The sequence below is a fragment of the Ammospiza nelsoni genome, chromosome 28, assembly GCF_027579445.1.
Source record: "Ammospiza nelsoni isolate bAmmNel1 chromosome 28, bAmmNel1.pri, whole genome shotgun sequence".
In the NCBI taxonomy this organism is placed as follows: Eukaryota; Metazoa; Chordata; class Aves; order Passeriformes; family Passerellidae; genus Ammospiza; species Ammospiza nelsoni.
The window spans coordinates 152,389-172,080 of record NC_080660.1 but is presented as its reverse complement, the minus strand read 5'-3'; the positions used below and the strand labels follow the sequence as shown (position 1 = coordinate 172,080).

General features: G+C 50.7%; 2 protein-coding genes across 7 annotated transcripts; both read left to right on the top strand.

Annotated features, from left to right (window-relative positions):
- CGN (cingulin) lies at positions 1–8,540 on the top strand. The gene is made up of 19 exons (XM_059490017.1): positions 1–687; positions 1,002–1,093; positions 1,373–1,442; positions 1,632–1,723; positions 2,154–2,268; positions 2,579–2,758; positions 3,055–3,203; positions 3,368–3,500; positions 3,637–3,699; positions 3,929–4,060; positions 4,248–4,400; positions 4,819–4,989; positions 5,087–5,248; positions 5,457–5,546; positions 6,017–6,100; positions 6,612–6,733; positions 7,041–7,149; positions 7,572–7,735; positions 7,994–8,540. Exons 1-19 carry the CDS (start codon positions 1–3, stop codon positions 8,109–8,111), a joined length of 2,886 nt encoding a protein of 961 aa, XP_059346000.1. The 3' UTR covers positions 8,112–8,540.
- A 1,390-nt stretch (positions 8,541–9,930) lies between these two features.
- TUFT1 (tuftelin 1) lies at positions 9,931–18,735 on the top strand. Of its 6 annotated transcripts, none has more exons than XM_059490466.1 (14): positions 9,931–10,066; positions 11,582–11,692; positions 11,987–12,055; positions 12,858–12,959; positions 13,280–13,354; positions 13,828–13,935; positions 14,466–14,525; positions 14,927–15,007; positions 15,283–15,390; positions 15,636–15,730; positions 16,294–16,399; positions 16,878–16,961; positions 17,477–17,577; positions 17,996–18,735. In XM_059490466.1, exons 1-14 carry the CDS (start codon positions 10,025–10,027, stop codon positions 18,048–18,050), a joined length of 1,197 nt encoding a protein of 398 aa, XP_059346449.1. In that variant the 5' UTR covers positions 9,931–10,024; the 3' UTR covers positions 18,051–18,735. The 6 variants fall into 6 exon arrangements, with proteins under 6 accessions (XP_059346449.1, XP_059346448.1, XP_059346451.1 ...); XM_059490465.1 differs by having other exon boundaries at positions 9,971–10,066; positions 11,579–11,692; XM_059490467.1 differs by having other exon boundaries at positions 10,034–10,066; positions 11,558–11,692.
- Positions 18,736–19,692: the final 957 nt, after the last annotated feature.

Below are 19,692 nucleotides of genomic sequence, written 5' to 3'. Positions count from 1 at the left end.
ATGCGCGGGGGGCGCGGGTTTTCGGAGCAGGAGGATTCAGGGGGATCTCGGGGGCTCCCAAAAGTTTTGGAGAAGGAGTTGGGGGGAGTTCAGGGGGTCCCAAGATTTTCAGAGCAGGAAGGTTCAGGGGGGTCGCGGGGGGTCCCCAGATCCTGGGATGAGGAGCTGAGCAAGGTCCCCAAATCTTCGGATCAGGAAATTCTGGGGGGATCCAGGGGGGTCCCCAAATCCTGGGATGAAGAAACTTCGGGGCGGCCTCGGGGGATCCCAAAATTCTCGGATCAGGACCCGGGAAGGTCCCGGGGTGCCCCAAAATCCTCGGATCAGCACCTGAAAGTCGCCAAACCCTCGGAGGAGCTGCGCCGATCCCAATCGCACGGGGACCTCAGCGCGCCTTTTCCCAAGAGCGGGGAAACACCGGGAAAAAGGGATGCGGAAATTCCCAAAATTCCTGGGGATGTGGACACGGAGCCGCTGCGCTCCGTGGATTCCTTGATCACCAAATTCGACGGGAATTTGCCCCGCGGGCGAGCGGCGCGGAGGTTCCGCGGTCCCGGGGCGGCTCCGAGGAAGCGCTCGCAGAGTTTGGATGCGCGGAGTTCCCGGGAATCCGCCCCGATCCCGCCCCAAATTCCCCAAATTCCCGGCGGGTTTGGGGGCGTGGAGGAGCAGAGCGTGGAGATGCAGGTATCTGGGGGGGAATTCCTCAAAAAGTGGGGTTTTTTTCCTAAAAAATGGGGGCTTTACATGAAAATTGGGTTTTTTCCTAAAAAATTTTTTCCTATAAAATTTAAGGCGTTTTCCCATTAAATTTGGGGGGGTTTTACCTGTAAAATTGGGAGCTTTTTCCCCATTAAATGTGGGTTATTTTCCTATGAAATTGTGGTTTTCCCCCATAAAATAATGGGTTTTTTCCTATAAAATTTGGGGTTTTTCCCCCCTCTGTAACGTGGGATTTGGGGTTTTTTGTTGGAATTGAGCGTTTTTGTTCCCTCCTGAAGCTGAAATCCACCCCGGACCTGCTGCGGGACCAGCGGGAATTGGGGGGTGGCGAAAACCCCACCGAGCTCATCTACAGCATCCTAAAGGAGGGGTGAGCCCCCACAACACCCCAAAAATAGCCTCAAATTCCCCAAAAACAGCCCCAAAAGTCCCCCAAATCCCCCTGAATTTCTCCCAAATGCCACAAAATCCCCTCGAGACTTCCCTAAAATTCACCAAAATCCCCTGAAAGTGCCCTAAAATTCCCACTCCATGACCCCAATTTCCCCAAATTCGGGATTTGGGGGGATCCAGCAGCAATTCCTGCCTTTCCCTTTTCCCATGACCCCGTTCCCAATTATTTTCCCCCAAAATCTGACCCCAAATCCAGGAGTTCCGAGAGCGAAATTTCCCTGAAAAGGAAAACCTCGAGGCTGCTGGGAAAATTCCAGGAGCTGGCGGTGAGTGGGAAAACTCCAGGGCTTTTGTGGTTTGGGAATTGGAGTTTGGGATTTGGGGTTTGGGATTTGGGATTTGGAGTTTGGGACGGATTTGGGATTTGGGATGGATTTGGGATTTGGGATGGATTTGGGATTTGGGATTATAGGACGGGATGTCACCAACATCCCAAATGTTTCCATATGTCCCAGACTTCCATGGTGGCTCCAGACTCGCCGCAATCCCAAATCCTGCGGGAGGCCCTGGACCGCAAATCCCAGGAGCTGCAGCGGAGCCAGGCCCAGTAATGGGGGGATGGGTTTGGGGTCACCCCCATTGTCCCTTTGGGGTCACCCCCAGGGGTTTGAGGTCCCCTAAAGTGTTGGGGGCAGGTTTGGGGTGACCCTTTGGAGTTTGGGGTCACTCCTGGTGTCCCTTTGGGGTTTGCGGTCCCCTAAAGGGTCGGGGGCAGTCTTGGGTGGCACTTTGGGGTTTGAGGTCACTGTGGGTCCCCCTTTGTCCCTTTTGGGGTTTGGGGCCCAAAGACCCTTTCAAGACCCTCTAGACCTCCTTTAATCCCCCCCAAACCTCCCCTAATTCCACCTAACTCCCCCCAAATCCCCTCTGAACCTTAAAAAAACTACAGGAACCATTTATTTCCCCCAGAAAACCCCAATTAGCTTCGATTTCCCCCATTAACTCCTGATTTGCCCCGTTAACCCTTCATTGCCCAGGCTGAGCGAGCTGAGAGCCGCCAAGGAGGCGCTGGAGGCACGGCTGGGCCACCTTGAGGGGCAGCTGCTGGCCACCGATCCCAAAAGTGACCCCGACACACAGGACCTCTACCAGGTACCCCTAAAAACCTCAAAAATGGGGAAAAAAAAAACCCACAAAAAAAAACCCCACAAAAAAAAGCTCTAAAAACCTCAAAATGAGAAAAATCCCAGTAAGAACCACACAAAAAAACCCCCAAAACCAAAGCCCCAAATCCCAAATTTCCCGTTCCCAGGAGCTTTTGCGGGTTTTTCCACCCCCAAATCCCATTTTCCCCGTTGTCAGGAGGTTTTGGGGTTTTTCCACATCCCAAATCCCAAATTTCCCGTTCCCAGGATGTTTTGGGGTTTGCCCATGTCCCAAATCCCGGTTTTCCCGTTGCCAGGAGCTGCAGGAGTGCCGGGAGCAGCTGCAGGAGGTTCTGGGGTCGCGGCGGCGCCAGGAGCGGGAGCTGCAGGCGCTCAAGGGGGCCCTGAAGGCCGAGGTGGCCGCTCACGATTCCGACCTGGAGCGGCTCCGGGGGGAGATGGAGGCGATCCGGGCGGAGACGGAGCGGGTCTCGGAGGTGGGAATGCGGGACGGGAATTTGGGGTGGGAATTTGGGACTGGAACTCGGAATGGCGCTGGGAATCCCAGGCTTTTCCCCATATTCTGAACCTCTAGAATGGGGAGAAAAAAATGGGAAAAAAACCCCAGTGGAACGTGGGAAAAATTGGGAAAAATCCCTCTGGCATGGGGGGAAAAATTGGGAAAAAACCCCTCTGGAGTTTCCACGGACTCAGCGCCGATTCCACGGATATTTTGGCTCGGATTCCCGGGGAAATTTTTTTTTCCTGGGGGAATCTTGTCAATTCCTTGCAGGAGAAATCCAGCCTGGAGCAGGAACGGGAAAATTTGGGAATGCAGCTCCGGAATCTGCGGCGGGAGCTGGAGGAGAGCACGGAGGAGACAGAGCAGTGGCGGGAAATGTTCCAGAAAAACAAGGAAGAGCTCCGGAATTCCAAGCAGGAGTGAGTCCCAGAGCCTGGGGTGATCTGAAATTTGGGATTTTCTGGGATTTTCCGAGATTTTCCAAGATTTTAATGATTTTCCACTCCAAATCCCAACAAAACAGGGTTGGAGATTTTGGGATGGAGGGAATGTTGGAATGTTGGGAATTGTTGGGGTTTTCCAGGCTGCTGCAGGCGCGGCTGGAGCGGGAGGAGTTGGAGGAAGAGTTCCGGGAGCTCCAGGAGCGATTCCAGGCGGCGCGGGAGGATCGGGACCGAGCCCGGAGCGACCCCCAGGAGATGGAAAAGCTCCGGAAGGTGCGAGAAATCCGGGAAGTTTTATCCCAAAATTCAGGATTTTTCCGCCCTGATTTGTGACTTTTTTTTGGCTTAAATTTGGGATTTTTCCCCAAAAATCCATTATTTTTTCTCTAAAATTTGGGATTTTTCTCAGGAACTGGAGCAGGCCCGGAAGGATCTGCAAAGGCTCCGGGGGGAGCGGGACGAGGCTGCTCAGGTAAGGGGGAGAAATCCCAGAAATTGGAAATTTTCTGGAAATTTTTGGGACTTTTCGGAATTTGGGGTCCCAGATTTGCTCATTGTGGGCTCAGCCAAAATTATCCCAAAAAATTAAAAAGAATTCCTACAAAATCCCCCCCAAAAGCCTTCAAAATAAAAATAATCCCTCGAGAATCCCCCAAAATTAAAAAAAAAAAATCCCCAAAATCCCCCCGGGATCCCCCAAGGCCCAGATTTCCCTGGAATCAGCGCTGGAGGCGTCGGTGGAGGCGCGGAAAGTTCTGGAATCGCGGCTGGAGGAATCCCAAGATCAGCGGGAAAACTGGGAACGGCTCCAGGAGAAAGTGGCCGAACTGGAGGTGCTGGGAATTCCCAAAACCCCAAACTGGTGGGGCTGGGAATTCCCAAAAACCCAAAGAAAAATCCCAAAAAATCGCAAAATATCCCCCACCCAAAAATCCCCAAAAATCCCTAAATCATCCCAAAATCCCCCAAAACCCCAAAAAGCCCCAAAAGATCCCCAAAATGCGGCGGTGTCTGTGGCAGGCGGAGCGCGCGGCGCTGGCCGAGTCGCTGGGATCCGGCGCGGAGCGGGAGCGGGATTTGGGATCGCGCCTGGAGCAATCCCAGCGGGAGCTGCGGGATTTGGGATCGGCCCTGAGCGAGGAGCGGCGCCGGCGGGACCGGCTCAGCCAGGAGGTGCGGGAATTCCCGGAATCCCGGCGGCTTTCGTGGGATTTTGGGGTTTTTTGTGAATTACTGGGGGTTTTTGGAGGGGTTCTTTCATGGAATTGTGGGGTTTCCCTGCGGGATTTGGGATCGGCTCCGGTGGGATCGGCTCAGTCAGGAGGTGTGCGGAAAGATTCCAGGGATTTTCATGGAATTTCGGGGGTTTTTCATTGAATTTCAGAGGATTTTGTGGCATTTTGGAGTGGGGTTTTTTGGGGGAATCTGAGGGGAATTTGGTTTTTTTTTCATTGAATTCTGGGGGTTTTCCATGGTATTTTCAGCTTTTTTCATGGAATGCTGGGATTTCCACCCCCCCAAAATTTCCACCCAGATCCCAGTTTTGGCACCATCCCACAAAATTCCCAATCCCAAAAGTCCTGTTTTCCAGCTGGAGCAGATGACGGCGGAATCTCAGAGCTCCCTGGCCTCGCTCCGATCCCAACTGGAAGAATTCCAGGAAAAATCCCGGCGGGAACTCACGGATTCCCAAAAAATTGCCCAAGACCGCGAGGCTGAGGCAGAAAAATTCCAACAGAACCTCGGGAAGCTCCAGGACGAGGTTTGTTGGGAATCAGAGCTGAGTTTTGCAGGAATTCTGTGGATTTTTTGGGAAAATCCGGCCGAGAGTTTGGGTAATGTTGGGGTTTTTCCGGCAGGTTTCCCGGCTGAAGGAGACGATCCAGGAAAACCGGGAAGAGCGGGATCGGATCCTGCTGGACAAGGAGCTGCTGCTGCAGAGGCTCCAGGAGCTGGAGCAGGACCTGGAAAATCGGAAGCGATCCCAGGAAGAGCGAGCTCGGCATTCCAAGGCGCTGGAGGTGGGGATTCCTGAAAAAAAAAAACCAAAAAAACCTGAAAATTATCCAAGAAATGGAAAAAAATTTCCAATATCACTCCCAGAAAATTCCTCCTAAAAATAATGGAAAATTCCTAAAGAATTCCCAGAAGATTCCCAGAAATTTCCCCCCAAATTTTTCCAAAATTCCCAGAAAATTCCCTAGAAATTCCATCCCAAATTCCCATCAGGAAAAATCCAAACGTCTGGAATTGGAGCTGGACGAGGAGCGGAGCTCGGTGGAGCTGCTGAGCGAGCGGGTGACCCGGAGCCGGGATCAGGTAAAATTCAGGGAATTTTGGGAATTCTTATCTTGGCAAAAATTGAATTCTCCTGGAATTCCAACCCCTCCCCCCGCCCCCAAGGACCCAGCTGAAAATTATAACTGGGAATTGTTAGTTGGGGCGGGAATGGGGATTTAAAGAGGTTGGGAAAAGGGATAAAGAATTCCCAAAGGAATTCCCAATTTTTGATGTTTGGGTGGGAATGTGGGGATTAAATCCCAATGAATTCTGGGTTTTTCCCAAACTTTATTCCCTCCTTTTTCTACAAAAATTCCAAGGCATAAATGGGGCATAAAATGGGAATTTTTCCCAATTTTTCCAGCTGGGAATAATCCCAGGGATCCTTTTCCCACAATTCCTGGAGAAACCCAGCGCATCTGCTGATCCCATTCCTGAAATCCATGGGAAAGTCCATGGAAATCCATGGAACATCCTGGAAATTCGTGGTTTTTCGGGTTTGTTCCCAGATCGAGCAGCTGCGGGCGGAGCTGCTCCAGGAACGTTCGAGCCGCCAGGACCTGGAATGTGACAAATCCTCCCTGGAGCGCCAGGTGCGGGAAATCCCCGGAAAATCCCGGAAAAATTCCCAGGAAAAACCCCTGGATCCAGCCTCGAATCCTGGTGGGAATGGCCATATGGGAACCCAGATTTCAGGAGGAATTCTGGGAAAAGAATCCTTGGGAATGGGGTCATGATTCCAAAGAGTTTTCCCAGTTTTTTCCTGCTTTTTTCCTGCTTTTTCAGTTTTTTTTTTTTTTTTCCTGTTTTTTTTCCTGTTTTTTTTCCAGCTTTTCCTGCTTTTCCTGCTTTTCCCAGTCCCAACTTCTGGGGTTCTCTGCCCTCTCCCAGGGTGTTTTCCCTGCAGTATTCCAACAGAATTCCCACTTTTCCTGTGCAGAATTCCCACTTTTCCTCACAGACAAGTCCCAGAATTCCCACTTTCCCCCACCTTCCTGACTCCTGGAATCCTGCAAAGAATTCCCGGAATTCCTCCCCATTGGGAAACTTGGCAAAACCGGGAAGAGCCCCGGGATCAGGGGGATTTTTGGGAATTTTTCCCAGAACAAGGAGCTGAAGAACCGGCTGGCCGCTTCCGAGGGGCAGCAGCGACCCGGGAACAGCCGCAATTCCCAGCTGGAATCGCAGCTGGAAGAGCTCCGGGAGCAGCTCCAGGCCGAGGAGAGGTGCCCGATCCCAAATCCCAAATTTTTCCAATCCCAATTCTTACATTTTCCATAATACCAAATCCCATTTCCCAATTCCCAAATCTCAAATCCCAATTCCCAAATTTTTCCATAATCCCTAATCCCTTAAAAATCCCCCCAAAAAATCCTTGAAAATTCTTTACCAGTTCCTGAAAATTGCTTAAAAATTCCTTAAAAATCCTTTACATCCCTGGAATTCCTTAAAATCCCATAAAGATCTGTCGAAATCCCACTCCCAGGACTCTCCAAAGGGCGGGGAATCCATGGAATTCCCATTTTTCCACAGGGAGAAGAGCGTCCTGCTCTCGTCCAACCGGAAGCTGGAGCGGAAAATCAAGGAATTGTCGCTGCAGCTGGACGAGGAGCGGCAGAGCAGCAGCAACCAAAGGGACCAGGTGGGGCTGGAGTTCCTGGAATTCCATGGAAAAACCTGGGCTAGGATCCAGGATTTATCCCAAAAATCCCATCTGAGTCATGACAGGGAATCCTGAAATGGTTTGGGCTGGTAAAGATCCCAAACATCCTTAAAAAACCCATAAAAATCTGAGGCCAGTGACATTCCCACCATCTCGGGGGTGGGGAACCCTTGGAAAAAATGGAGCTTGGATCCTGAAAATCCCTAAAATCCCAACCAAGGAATTCCTGGAGTGATTTGGGATGGAAAAACAACCCCAAAATCCTGAAAAATTCCTTTAAAATCCCTAAAAAAAGCTCTAAAATCCTTAAAAATTTGAGGCCAAGGCCAGGCCTGGGCACCCCAGGATTCTCCCATAATTCCCAAATCCCAAATCTGACCCTGAATCCCGGGAATTCCCAGCTGAGCCTGCGGGTGAAGGCCCTGAAGCGCCAGGTGGACGAATCCGAGGAGGAAATCGAGCGCTTGGAAAACGCCCGGAAAAAATCCCAGCGGGAGCTGGAGGAGCAGCAGGAGCTCAACGAGCAGCTCCAGCGGCGCCTGAAATCCATGGAAAAGGAGGCCTGGTAAGGAATTCCCAGGTGGAAAATTCCAGAATCCATGGGAAAGGTCCCTAAACCCATGGAAAGGTCCCAAGCCCATGGGAAAACCCCAAATCTCAAGGAAAAAGTCCTAAATTCATGGGAAATGGTCGAAATCCATGGAAAAGGAGGCCTGGTTAGGGAACTGTGGTTTGGAAAAGGCCGGAATTCCATGGGAGAGGCCAGGAATTCCATGGAAGTGGCTGGGAATTCCATGGGAAAGGCTGGAATTTTCCCCCGCAGGCGCCGCGCCGTGGACTCGGCGCTGCAAGACGAGCGGCTGAGCTCGGATGAGGAATTCGGGTCCGCAGCCATCGCCTCCCTCCTGAGCGAGGCCAACCTGCAGGCCAGCTCCTGCTGAGCCTGGGAGGGAATGCCGGGAATGCTGGAGTCATCATCATCATCATCATCATCATCATCATCGTCATCGTCATTGAGGCTGGGATCGCTTCCAGGATCGGTCCCATCCTGGGACCGGTTCCGGGCTCATCCCTGGGATCAGCCTCCTCCTGCTGATTCCCGGTAATTCTGGAGCTGGGATCGAGTCTGGAATTCCGGCCGGGATCAGCCCCGGGCTGCAGCTGCTCCATAGGAAAAAATTCCCAAAGCAAGGACATGAAGGAAAAACAGCCGGGACCCCTGTGGGAATCCTGGGATTTCTGGGGATTTTCAGGGATTTCCCATCTCCTGAGGACACTTTATAGGAACCCTGGGATTTCCCCATTCCAGGAATTTTTGTTCCCACTTGCTCCCGAAGATATTTGGAATAAAATCCAGCGGTTTAAGGGCAGCAGGGTCTGGAATTTTTGGGAATTCTGGATGGGAATTCTAGGTGGGAATGTTCAGGAATGTTCAGGAATTCTGGGTGGGAAATTCTTGGGAATTTTGGGGAATTCTGGGTGGTATTTGGGAATTCTGGGTGGGAATTCTCAGGTGCCACCTCTGTCCCCCGGTGTCCCCCGGTGTCCCTGTGCCACCACCCCTGCGGGGCCGTGCCCGGGGCCGTCCCGCGCCTGCACAGGTGACACCGCGATGTCCCCAGCGGGTGGCCCTGGAGCCACCCCTGTCCCCTGCGGCCGCCTCCGGCCGTGTCCCCTGCGGTCACTGCGTGCCCCCCGCCCCGGAAGGGCCCCGCCCGCTGTCCCCTGCTGTCCCCACCCCGGAAGGGCCGTGCCCACGCAGGTGGCACCGGCGTGTCCCCAGCAGGTGCCACCGCTGTCCCCTGCGGTCACCGTGTGGTCACCGCCCAGGGAGGAGCCACCGCTGCCGCCGCCTCTGTCCCCCCCTCGTGTCCCCTGCAGGTGCCACCTCTGGTATCCCCTGTGGCCACCACGCGCGGAGGGCCGTGCCAGCCCCTGCAGGTGCCCCCGGTGTCCCCCGGTGTCCCCACCCCGGAAGGGCCGTGCCCGGTGCCCTCGGAGGTGCCCCCGGACCGGCCCGACCAGTCCCGCGCTGTCCCCACCCCTCCGTGCCTCAGTTTCCCCCGAGCCTTGGGGACATCCCGGGGACAGCGTGGCCGGAATTCCCAGTCCCTGAAATTTCCCGGGAATTCCCGATCTCCGCGGTTTTCTGGAATTCCCTGAAATTCCCCGGGATTGCTTGGGATTCCGCTGTGCCACCGTCGTCGGGGATGTCCCCGGGGATGTCCCCAAGGTGTCCCCAGCTGGGGACACGCCCGGAGGACACCGGGAGGCACCGGGGGGTGGGGACAGCGCCTGGCACGGCTCTGGGGTGGCCTGGCACGGCTCTGGGGACACGCCCGGGCCGGGCTTGGCACGGCTCCGGCCTTGGCAGAGCACGGCCAGGGCGGGGCTTTGGCACCACTGGGGACACGCGGGTGTGACATTGGCACGGCTTGGGCACACCCGGGTGTGACACCGGCACAGCCCGGCACGGCTCGAGTCACCTTGGGCACGCCTAGGCGAAGCTTTGCCCCAGTTTCCCCCCAGTTTTATCCCAGTTTCCCCCATGTTTTGCCAACTTTTATCCCGATTTTCCCCCAATTCTATCCCATCTTTCCCAGCAGCTTTTCCCCCCCTTTTTTCCCAATTCTCCCCATTTTTTCCCAATTCTCCCAACTTCCCCCTTGTGGGCGTGGCCTCCACATTGTGGGCGTGCCCACATTGCCTCATTACCAAATTTAGCCGTGCCCAAACACGGGCAGGACCCAGAGGGGGCGCGGCCAAACCCCGCGAACAACAGCCAAACCCCGGGGGCGTGGCCGGAGTGGGCGTGGCCACCTGGCTCAGGTGAGGCGGAAGTGGCGGCGGGGCCATGAACGGACTCCCGGGCTGGGCCGCGCTCCCGGAATCCCCGGTAAGGACCCCCCCGGGACCCTTCCCCGCATTCCGAAATCCTGCCCCAAAAATCCCCCCAAATTCCTGCGGCATTCCCAAAAAGTTCCTGGATCTTCCGCAAAAATCCCCGGGAAAATTCCTTTCCTTTGGCTCTTCCCGGAACTCCCGGGATTTTTTTCCCCCGTTTTGGGATCCCTTTCCCAGGATCCCGCCCCAAATTCCCAGATCCTTCCCAAAATTCCTGGATCTCTTCCCTAAAATCTTCGGGACCCTTTCCCGAAATTCCCGGATCCCCTTCCCAAAATTGCCGGGCCTCTCCTTTCCCCACTCCCGGAACTCTCGGGCTCTTCCCGCCCTCCTGGGAGGAGTTTGGGGGATCCCAAATCCCTTTGTAATTCCTGGGACCTTATTCCCAAAATTCCCAAAAATCCTTCCCAAAATTCTCGAGTCCCTTCTCTAAAATCCCCGGGACCACTCCTCAAAATTCCTGGGTCCCTCGTTTTCCTCATTCCCGGAATTCCCGGAATTCCTGGAATTTTTTCCCCCCTCCTGGAACGACTTTTGGGGGATCCCAAACCCCCTTGGAATTTCCGGGACCCCTCCCAAAATTCCCAAATCCTTCCTATAATTCCCTCGGGATCCTTCCCCTAAAATCCCTGGGACCCCTCCCCAAAATTCCCCGGTCCCTCCTTTTTGTCATTCCGGGAATTTCCGGGATGATTTTTGGGCGATCCCAAATCCCTTTTTCCCACCTTCCAACCTCAAACCCATCCGGGATTTTCGGGATCTTCCCGGCTTCATTTTCCAATGGAATTCCCGGGAATCTCTCCCCAAAATCCTCTCCCGAAATCACGATTGTTTCGGGAATTCCGAACCCCAGGGGGCGGGGCCATCCTGGAATTTTCCAGCTGGGATTTGAGGAGTTTTCCCAATTTTTTTTTCCCGGGTTTTTTCCCGCTTTTCCTAGCCGGGCCTTGGGGCGGGGCTGGTGCATTCCCAAAAATCCAACCCCGCCCCAAATCCCAGGGAATTTGGGAATTTTGTGTCTCAAGTCCCAACGATCCCAGTTTTTTTATGGATTTGGGGAACGCTGGGATTTTTCCTGGGATTCCAGACTGCTTTTCCCAATTTTCCAGAGGGAAACTCCTCATTCCCAGCCTTTTAAGGAGCAGTTTGGGATTGCTGAGAATTCCCAAATTCCCGGGGTTTTTTTGGGATCTCCACTCCTGGAATTTTTGGGATTCCCCATTCCAGGATTTTTGGAGTTCCCTCCCCATCCTTCCCAGCTTTTCCCAAAAAATCCTTTGGAATGATGGAAAAAACCTTGGAAAAATGGGAAAACTTGCCTTGCGAATTCTGGGATGGGGTTGGGATTTTGGGATTCCCCATCCCAGGAGTTTTGCGATTTCCAAAATTCCCATTCCCAGTGAATTCCCCCAAAAAGTCCTCCTGGGCTTAGGCTGGAAAACTCCTTGGGAATGAAAATTTGGGAATTTGGGGAATTTTCCAGTTCAGGGCAGACTTTTCCCAGCAGGAGCTGAGCATGAGGCGTCCCACAGAATTCCCAGAATTTCCCAGCCCTGAAAACTCCCCCGGATCCCTGGAAGATTCTGGAGGGGGCCCCAAATCTGCCTGGAATCCGGAGGTGAGTCCTGGAATTTTTGGAAAATCCCCCCACCCCAAAATCCGGATCCAGTGTCTCTTTTCCTTCCCTTTCTCATTCCCAATCCCAGCAGAGAAATCTGGGAACAGTGGGATTTTCCCCAGATTTTTCTGGGATTTATCCTGGATTTCTTCCCTGTTTATCCCAGATTCTTTCTGGATTTATCCCAAATTTTTACTGGATTTTTACTGGATTTCTTCTCAATTTATCTTGAGCTATCCATTTGCCCAAAATGCTAATTTTTAGCCCCGATTTTAAATCGGGTTTAACTCTTAGGAGGCCGGGCCGGTGCTGAGGCTGCGCCTGCCCCGAGACCCCCCCGGGGAGCCCCGGCCCAAACAGAAGGTGCGGAAAAAGCAGGAATGGGAGGGGGGAGATTTGGGAATTTCAGGGAAAAATGAGAATTTTGGGGGGAAATCTGAGAGTTTGGGGGAAAATTTGGGTATTTGAGGGGGTAACAGGGGGAATTTTGGGGAGGAAAAATGTGAGTTTTGGGATAATTCTGGGAATTTTTTTTGGGAATTGTGGTGAAAATTCAGGATTGGGGGGAGGAATGGGAAATCTGGGATTTTTATGGGAATTTTGAGGGGAAATTCTGGGAATTTTGGGAAAAACTGTGGGTTTTAGGAGGAAAATGGGAATTTTTTGGGTATAAGGGGAATTTTGGGGGGAATTCTGGGAGGAAATTCAGGACTTTGGGGGGAGAAAGTGAGATTTGGGATTTTTCTGGGAATTTGGGGGGGAAATCTGGAAGTTTTGGGGGAAGACTGGGGTCTTGGGGGGAAATTTGGGAGTTTGGGGGGTAAAACCAGGAATTTGGGAGAGGGAAAATGGGAATTTTGGGATAATTCTGGGATTTTGGGGATGAAAATTCAGGATTTTGGGGGAAGTCTTGGCTTTTGTGGTAAAATCCAGGATTTTTGGGATCATTTTGGGAGAGAGAATGGGATCATGGTTTTCTGAGATTTATCCACAGCAGGAAACAGCTGAAAATCCTGGGTTTTTCCATGAAAGTCCTGGAATTTTGCCTCCAAATCTGGGATTTTCGGGACAATTCCCACCTGGCCACCACCCTGAGGGTGGCAGATCCCAATTCTGGGCATTGCCTGGGAATTTTTTCCCAAAATTGCTGTGTTTTCCCCCAAAGCCGGTGGGCAGAGCCTTTGCCATGGTGGCCAAGAGATCCGACGGGAATTCCTTGGCCTCGGAGTGCGTCAAATCCAAGGACGGCGATGAGGAGATCATTAAGGTGCCCCAAATCCTGGGATTTCCGTGTGGAATTTTAGGGATAAAAGGTGGATTTTTTTGGGATTTAGTGTATTTGAGGGACTCCAGGTGGAATTTAGGGAATTCCTTGTGGATTTCAGGTAATTCCACTCCTTGGGAACAACACAGGTGGGGAAACCCCTCCCAAAACAAATCCTGGAAAATTAAAATTTAACAGGAAAATTCAGGGACTAAAAATTCTGGGAAATTTTGGGAAGCCTTGCCCAACCCCTCTGGATCTGTTGGAATTCCCGGAGGGATTTGGGACGTTCCGAATCCCGTTTCATCCCGTTCTTATTCCAGGTTTACCTCAAGGCTCGCGCCAACCACGAGGAGCCGGTGACACAACTCAAGAGCGAAGTCCGGCACATCCAGGAGGTGAGATTCCCAAAATTCCACAAAATTCCCTGAAAATTCTGCAAAATTCCCACAAATTCCTGTAAAATTCCCTGATTTTCTCACAAAAGTCCCTGAGTTTACATGAAATTCCCAAAAAATCCTCCCAAAATTCTCCAAATCTCAGCTCAAATTTCCCCCAAAACTCCCAAAAAATTATTTTCAAAATTGCCCAAAATTTACCCCAAAATTTCCACAGATTAGCCCAAAATCACTCAAAATTCCACAAAAATGTCTCAGAATCCCCCTGAAATTCCCACAAAATTCCCCCAAATTTTCGCTGAATTAGTTCCCAAAAAGTTCCCCAGATTTCCAAATTTTATTTTCATTTATTTTCCTTTCATTGCATCTTTCCCCATTTTTACTTGGACTTTTTAACCTTTTTTCCCCCCTCCCAATTCCCTCGAATTCCCACATCCCAAGAAAACCCCAACTTTTCCCTTTTTTTTTCCCAGGCTGGGAGTGTCCTCAAAAAACTCCGTGAAGATTTGAGCACCAAACTCCAGACCCGGACGGAATTTCTGGAATTCCGGGAATTCCGGGAATTGCAAGAGAGCTCAGAGGTAAAAAATTAGGGTACTACAAAACAAAAAAAAAAAAAAGGTGGAATTTTCCCCTGGAAAAACCATTCCAGAGGGGTTTTGGGTGGAAAAAAGGGGATAATCCCATTTTTTCTGGTGGGAAAAGGGAAAATTCCCATTTTTTTCAGGGAAAAAGGGAGGAATTCCCTTTTTTGGGGGGTTGAAATGGAAAGTTTCGAATTTTTGATAGGGAAAACAGGAAAATATCATTTTTGGGTGAAAAAATGGGAAATCTGGAATTTTCTGGAGGGATTTCACAGCTCCCGGGGATGATCCTGGAATTTTGGAGTTGCTATTTTGCCAAAATTCCCAAATTTTGCCTCAAATTGGGAAGTAGGAGCAGGTCCTGGAAATAAAAAAAAGGAGGAAAAATGGGGATAAATACATAGAAATTTAGGAATAAATGGATTTAAATTGGGAATACATCCATTGAAATTTGGGAAAAGAGAATTGGGGAATTAGAAAATTTTGGGATAAATCCCGATTTTCCCCCTTTTTTCCCTGGATTCCAGGTGGCGCTGGAGAAGCGGAACCAGAGCTGCTCCTGCCGGGAAAATTCCCAGGATAATCCGGTAGGGAACAGAAAAAAATTCTGGAGTTTTCCAGGACAGGATCTGGGTTAGGGTGAAAATGTTTAAGAAACCCGTTTTCCACCCAAAAATGGGGAATAGTTGGGGTTAATTTGGGAATATTTGGTGTTTTCCACCAAATTTTGACTCCTGAAATCCCAAGTTTTAATGGGGATTTGGGAGGTTCGGATTTTAGCTAAAAATCCCAAATTTTGTGAATTTTTGAGCTCTTGGAAAATTAAAAATTCGGGATTCTTGACCTGTGGGAAAACTCAAAAATGTGGGAATTTTTGACATCTTGGAAACACCAAATTTGGGGAATTTTGAAGCTCTTGAAAAACGCAAAATTTGGGAGTTTTGGGATGTATGGGGGACACTGGGGCCTTCTGGGGCCGTTCCCGCAGGAGGACCCTGAGGCCCCGCGGCTCCTGTGGAGGCTCCAGGAGGCAGAAAAGCGGCACCAGCTGGAGCGGAGCAGCCTCGAGGTGAGCCTGGAATTCCCAAAAACCCGGAATTTCACCCAAATTCAGCAATCTTGGAGGAGAATTTTGCCCAAACTCTGGAATTTTAGGGGCAATTCTGTCCAGATTCTGGAATCTTAGAGGAGATGCTGGGGTTTTTGAGGAACTATTCCCCTTGGGTTTTTTTGAGGGATCTCCAGGAAAATCCTCCTGCCAAGGAAAGTCCTGGAATGTGTCCTGGGATCCTGGGAGAGCCGGATTTCCCGGAATTCCCGGAATTCCTGGATTTCCCATTGCAGAGGGCGCTGCTGCGGTGCCAGGAGGACGCGGAGCGGGCGGATTCCGCCCGCAGCCGAGCGGAGACAGAGGTGGAGCAGCTCCAGAGACTCCTGGAAGGCATGGAAAAGGTGATTTGGGATCAGGATCGGTGGGTTTGGGATCAGGAACCAGCCCTGGGATCAGTGGATTTGGGATTGGGATGAGTCGGAGGCCATTCCCGATATCCTGACCCATTCCTGGTTTTCCGCTATCCCCTTATCCCTGTATCCCATATCCCATTATCCCAATATTCCAATATCCCATTATTATCCTGTTATCCCAATATCCCATTATTATCCCATTGTTATCCCATATCCCACTCCCCAATCCACAGGATCACCAGGATCTGCTGGCACGGATGGAGTCTGGACAGGCGGAGCTGGAGCGGCTCCGGAAGGCGGAAGGGGAGAGAGCGGCGCAGCAGGAGCGGTGGGAATCCGAAAATGGGAATTCTGGGAGTCTGGGAATCCGGGAATGGGAGTTCCGGGAGTCTGGGAATGGGAATTGCAGGAATGGGGGAATCCTGGGAATGAGAAAATCCCAGGAATGCCCAGTTCCTGATGTCCCAACTTGTTCCCGATATTTGACGGTCTTTTGGGATGGGCAGTCCCAATTTTTTTGCACGGCTGGGCATTCCCACATTTTTTGGGACAGGCATTCCCAGGGTTTTTTTGGGGTGAGCCTTCCTGGTTTTTTTTGTGGTGGACATTCCCATTTTTTTGTCTTTGAGTGGGAATTCCAGAATTTTATGGCTGTCAACATTCCCAGTTTATTTTAGGTGAACATTCCCTTTTTTTTGGGGGGGGGATGAGCATTCCCAGGTTTTTCTGTTGTGAGCAATCTCAGTTTTTTTAGCCGAACACCCCCAATTTTTTTTGGATGTTACCATTCCCAGGCTGTTTTTGGAGGAGGAATTCTGGGTTTCTTTGGATGTGAGCATTCCCAGTTTTTTTGGAGACTGTTCCTGGAGATTTTTCCTGGTATTTTCTCAGCTCATCTCAGCTGGAGAAGGAGGTGGCAGGGCTCCGGGAGAAAATCCATCACCTGGACGACATGCTCAAGAGCCAGCAGCGCAAAGTCCGCCAGATGATCGAGCAGGTGATGGGAAAACTGGGAAAAACCTTGGAAAATCCAGGGAAAAAATGGGAAAAAACTCTGGGGAAAAAATGGGGAAAAATTCCCGGAAAAAAATGGGGAAAAGGGGGGAAAAGTCAGGAGAAAACCAGAGGAAAACCCAGGAAAATTCTAGGAAAACTTAGGAAAAAACCTGGGAAATAACCTGTGAAAAATCTTGGGAAAAATCTAGGAAAAAAAAGGCGAAAAACCTGGAAAAAAAACATGAAAAAATCTGGGAAAAACTGGGGGAAAATCTGGGAAAAACTGGGAAAAAAAAAAAAAAAAAAACAGGAAAAACCAGGGAAAAATCTAGGCAAAAACCATAAAAAAAATCTGGGGAAAATCCAAGAAAAACTAGGAAAACAGTCTTGGGGAAAAACAGGGAAGAATAAGAAAAAAGCGGGAAAAACCCAGGAAAAACCCGGGAATTGCCAATCCCTTGGAAATGTCCGGGTTGCAGCTGCAGAATTCCAAGAGCGTGATCCAGGCCAAGGACGCAGCGATCCAGGAGCTGAAGGAAAGAGTGTCCTACCTGGAAGCAGAGGTGGGGCCCGGAGTTCTGTGGGCTGGATCCGAGCTTGGATCTTTTTGGAATGTTGGGATCAGGGTTGGGCTCCTTGTGGGGGTGGTTGGGGAACTGGGTATGAGGGAAAAGCAGGAAAAAGGTGGGAAAAAGCAGGAAAGAGGGAGGAAAAGGGGGGAAAAGGGTGGGAGGGAATCAAGACCTAGAAAGTCCCATAAGACCAAAAAAAAAAAGCTGGAAAAAGCCCCAAATTCCCAACCTGAGCCTGACCATTTCTGCCAGGATTTGGGAAATACCTGGGATATTTCCGATCCAACAGTGAGACTGAGGATTTTGAGATGGAAAATTCCCTGATCCTCATTTTTCCTGGGACAGACCTTCCCAAATAACTCAGTAACTCCCCAGTCACATTCCTACGCTCCAAATTACCCCAAATCCCAGAAATTCCCATTCCGAGCACAGAGGGACCATCTCAAGGCAGCTCTCCATGGTTGGAAAATCCTTTCCGGATCCCAAATCCTGTTTTTTTTCCCCAGAATCTGGAGATGCATGACCGGATTGAGCACCTGATCGAGAAACAAGTGAGCCGGGGCGGGAGCAGTGCCCGCGCACGCTCCAAGTCGGAATACGTCAGCAGGTGCGGCGGGAATTCAGGGTCAGGAATTCTGGGATCTGGGTTGGGAATGGTGGGATTCAGGTTGGGAACTCCAGGACCTCTTCTGGATTTGGGGATTCTCCTTGCATTAGGCAATGAACTTTTGGATTCAGGGCTGCAGTTTTGGAAGTGCTGTCTGGATTTTGGGGATTGTTTTTGGGATTTTGGGATGAACTGTTGGATTTTGGGATTCTCTTCTGGATTTAGGGACTAACTTTTGGAATTTTGGGATGCTCTTCCAGATTTGGGGATAATTGAAATCTCCCATAATTTTTCCACATCTGCAGCTGATCCCAAATCCCTCCCACAGGAATTTTTAGGAATCCAGATCTCCCCGAAACCCTTTTCCCTGTTTTTTCCTACTGAAAATTCCTTTTATTTTTTTTTCCCCTTTTCCCAGCAAACGCCTCCCAGGCCCAAAGCCACTGCCCCTGATCCGAGTGGTGGAAACCTGAATTTTGGGGTCTGGGCCCAGCCGGATCCTTCCCCTTCGGAATGACCGGAATTTCCAGCTGGAGTCAGAGCCCTTCCTGAGGGAAGAGGTGTGGGATCGCCCCGGGCACGATTCCAGGTCGGAATCGGGAATTTTCCCCCTTTTCCCAGCGATTTTCCGGCTCTCGCCATTCCCGTGTGGAGTCCAGAGGTTTTTCCTAACCGGATTTGGGATTTCACCTTTTTTTTGGGAATTTCCAAATCAAAATCTTGGATTCTGCTTTTTTCCTGAAGAAAGATTCCAAAAAGCTGGGAGCCACCACACTGTCAACCTCCAGCACCACCCTTGGACTTGGAAAATGCTCTCCCAACCCTAAAAATTCTGTGTCTTTCTGCTGAATCCTGTGTTTTTCCCACGTAATTTCCTGCTTTTCCCGCAGAATTACATGCTTCCCCCCCCCAAATGATTATTGTTGAAATTCCCGTGATTTTGGGATTTTATTCCCTGTATTTATTTCTGTAAATTATCAGAGTCTCCGGGTGAGGTGGGGGATGGGCACAGGCCGTAATTCTTGGGAATTTTGGCCCAGGACTGCCCAAATCCCACGTTTGACCCCGGAGGCTCCAACCATGATCCCTCGGGATTCCCTTGGAATTTTTTAATTCCTGGTTTTCGTATTAAAGATAAAAAATTCTGTCTGCTTTAAATCCCAGAGGTTGTGGTTGGTTGGAAAAGATTGGGAATTTTGGGGGGAAGGTGGGGGCTTTTTTCTGGGTTTTTTGGCTTTTTCGGTTTTCCCAGGTCCTGATTCCATGGGAATGGTGAAACTTTGGGATTGGGATTTTCCCAGTTTTCAAAACCAGGGGTGGGCTCAGGTTGGGAATTGGGGATTTTTCCAGGGTTTTTCTTTTTGGCTTTTGGGGTTTTTGCGGGTCCTGATTCCATAGGAATGGGGTAACTTTGGGATTGCGATTAGGGTTTTCTGGGTTCCCAAAAACTGGGGGACTCAGGGTGGGATTTGAGGGGTCTCGGATTCACCTCCAGATCCCAAGAAGTCCTCTTCAAAAGGTCTGGAGTCCCAGGATCCATGGATTTACGAGGAGTGGGGCCTGGGGACACCCAAGACCTTCAGGAATGACCAAGAGGGGACCCCCAGCTGTGTCCTAAGTTAGGGATGGGCCAAGTCTTGTGTCTTTGTCTCACAGAAAGGTGGTTCACGTGTCCTTTAATATCATATGTGCAAATATTTCCAATCTGCATTCTGCCTTATCAGAAAGCTAATTAATGACTTTATTATACTATATTACATCTAAACTGAATCTACCAAGTACTCAACCCTGCACACACTGCACACAACTCGTGACTGTCACCCAGCAGTCCTGACACACGCACACACTCGGCCCTGACAGGCCAAGGAAACCAAACACCATCACTTTGGGTAAACAATCTCCATGTTGCATTCTACTTTGGCACAAACACAGGCACAGCAAATGAGACAAGAATTGTTTTTCCTTCCTCTGAGGTTCAGAGAAGGTGAATCCCAGAAATATTCTTGGGAAGAATTGTGCCTTGCTTTTCTCTGTGAGGAGAAATGTGGTGACAGGTGCACCCTTGCCTCCAGGGCAAAGAATCACGAAACTGTTTGGGTGGGAAGGGTCCTTGAA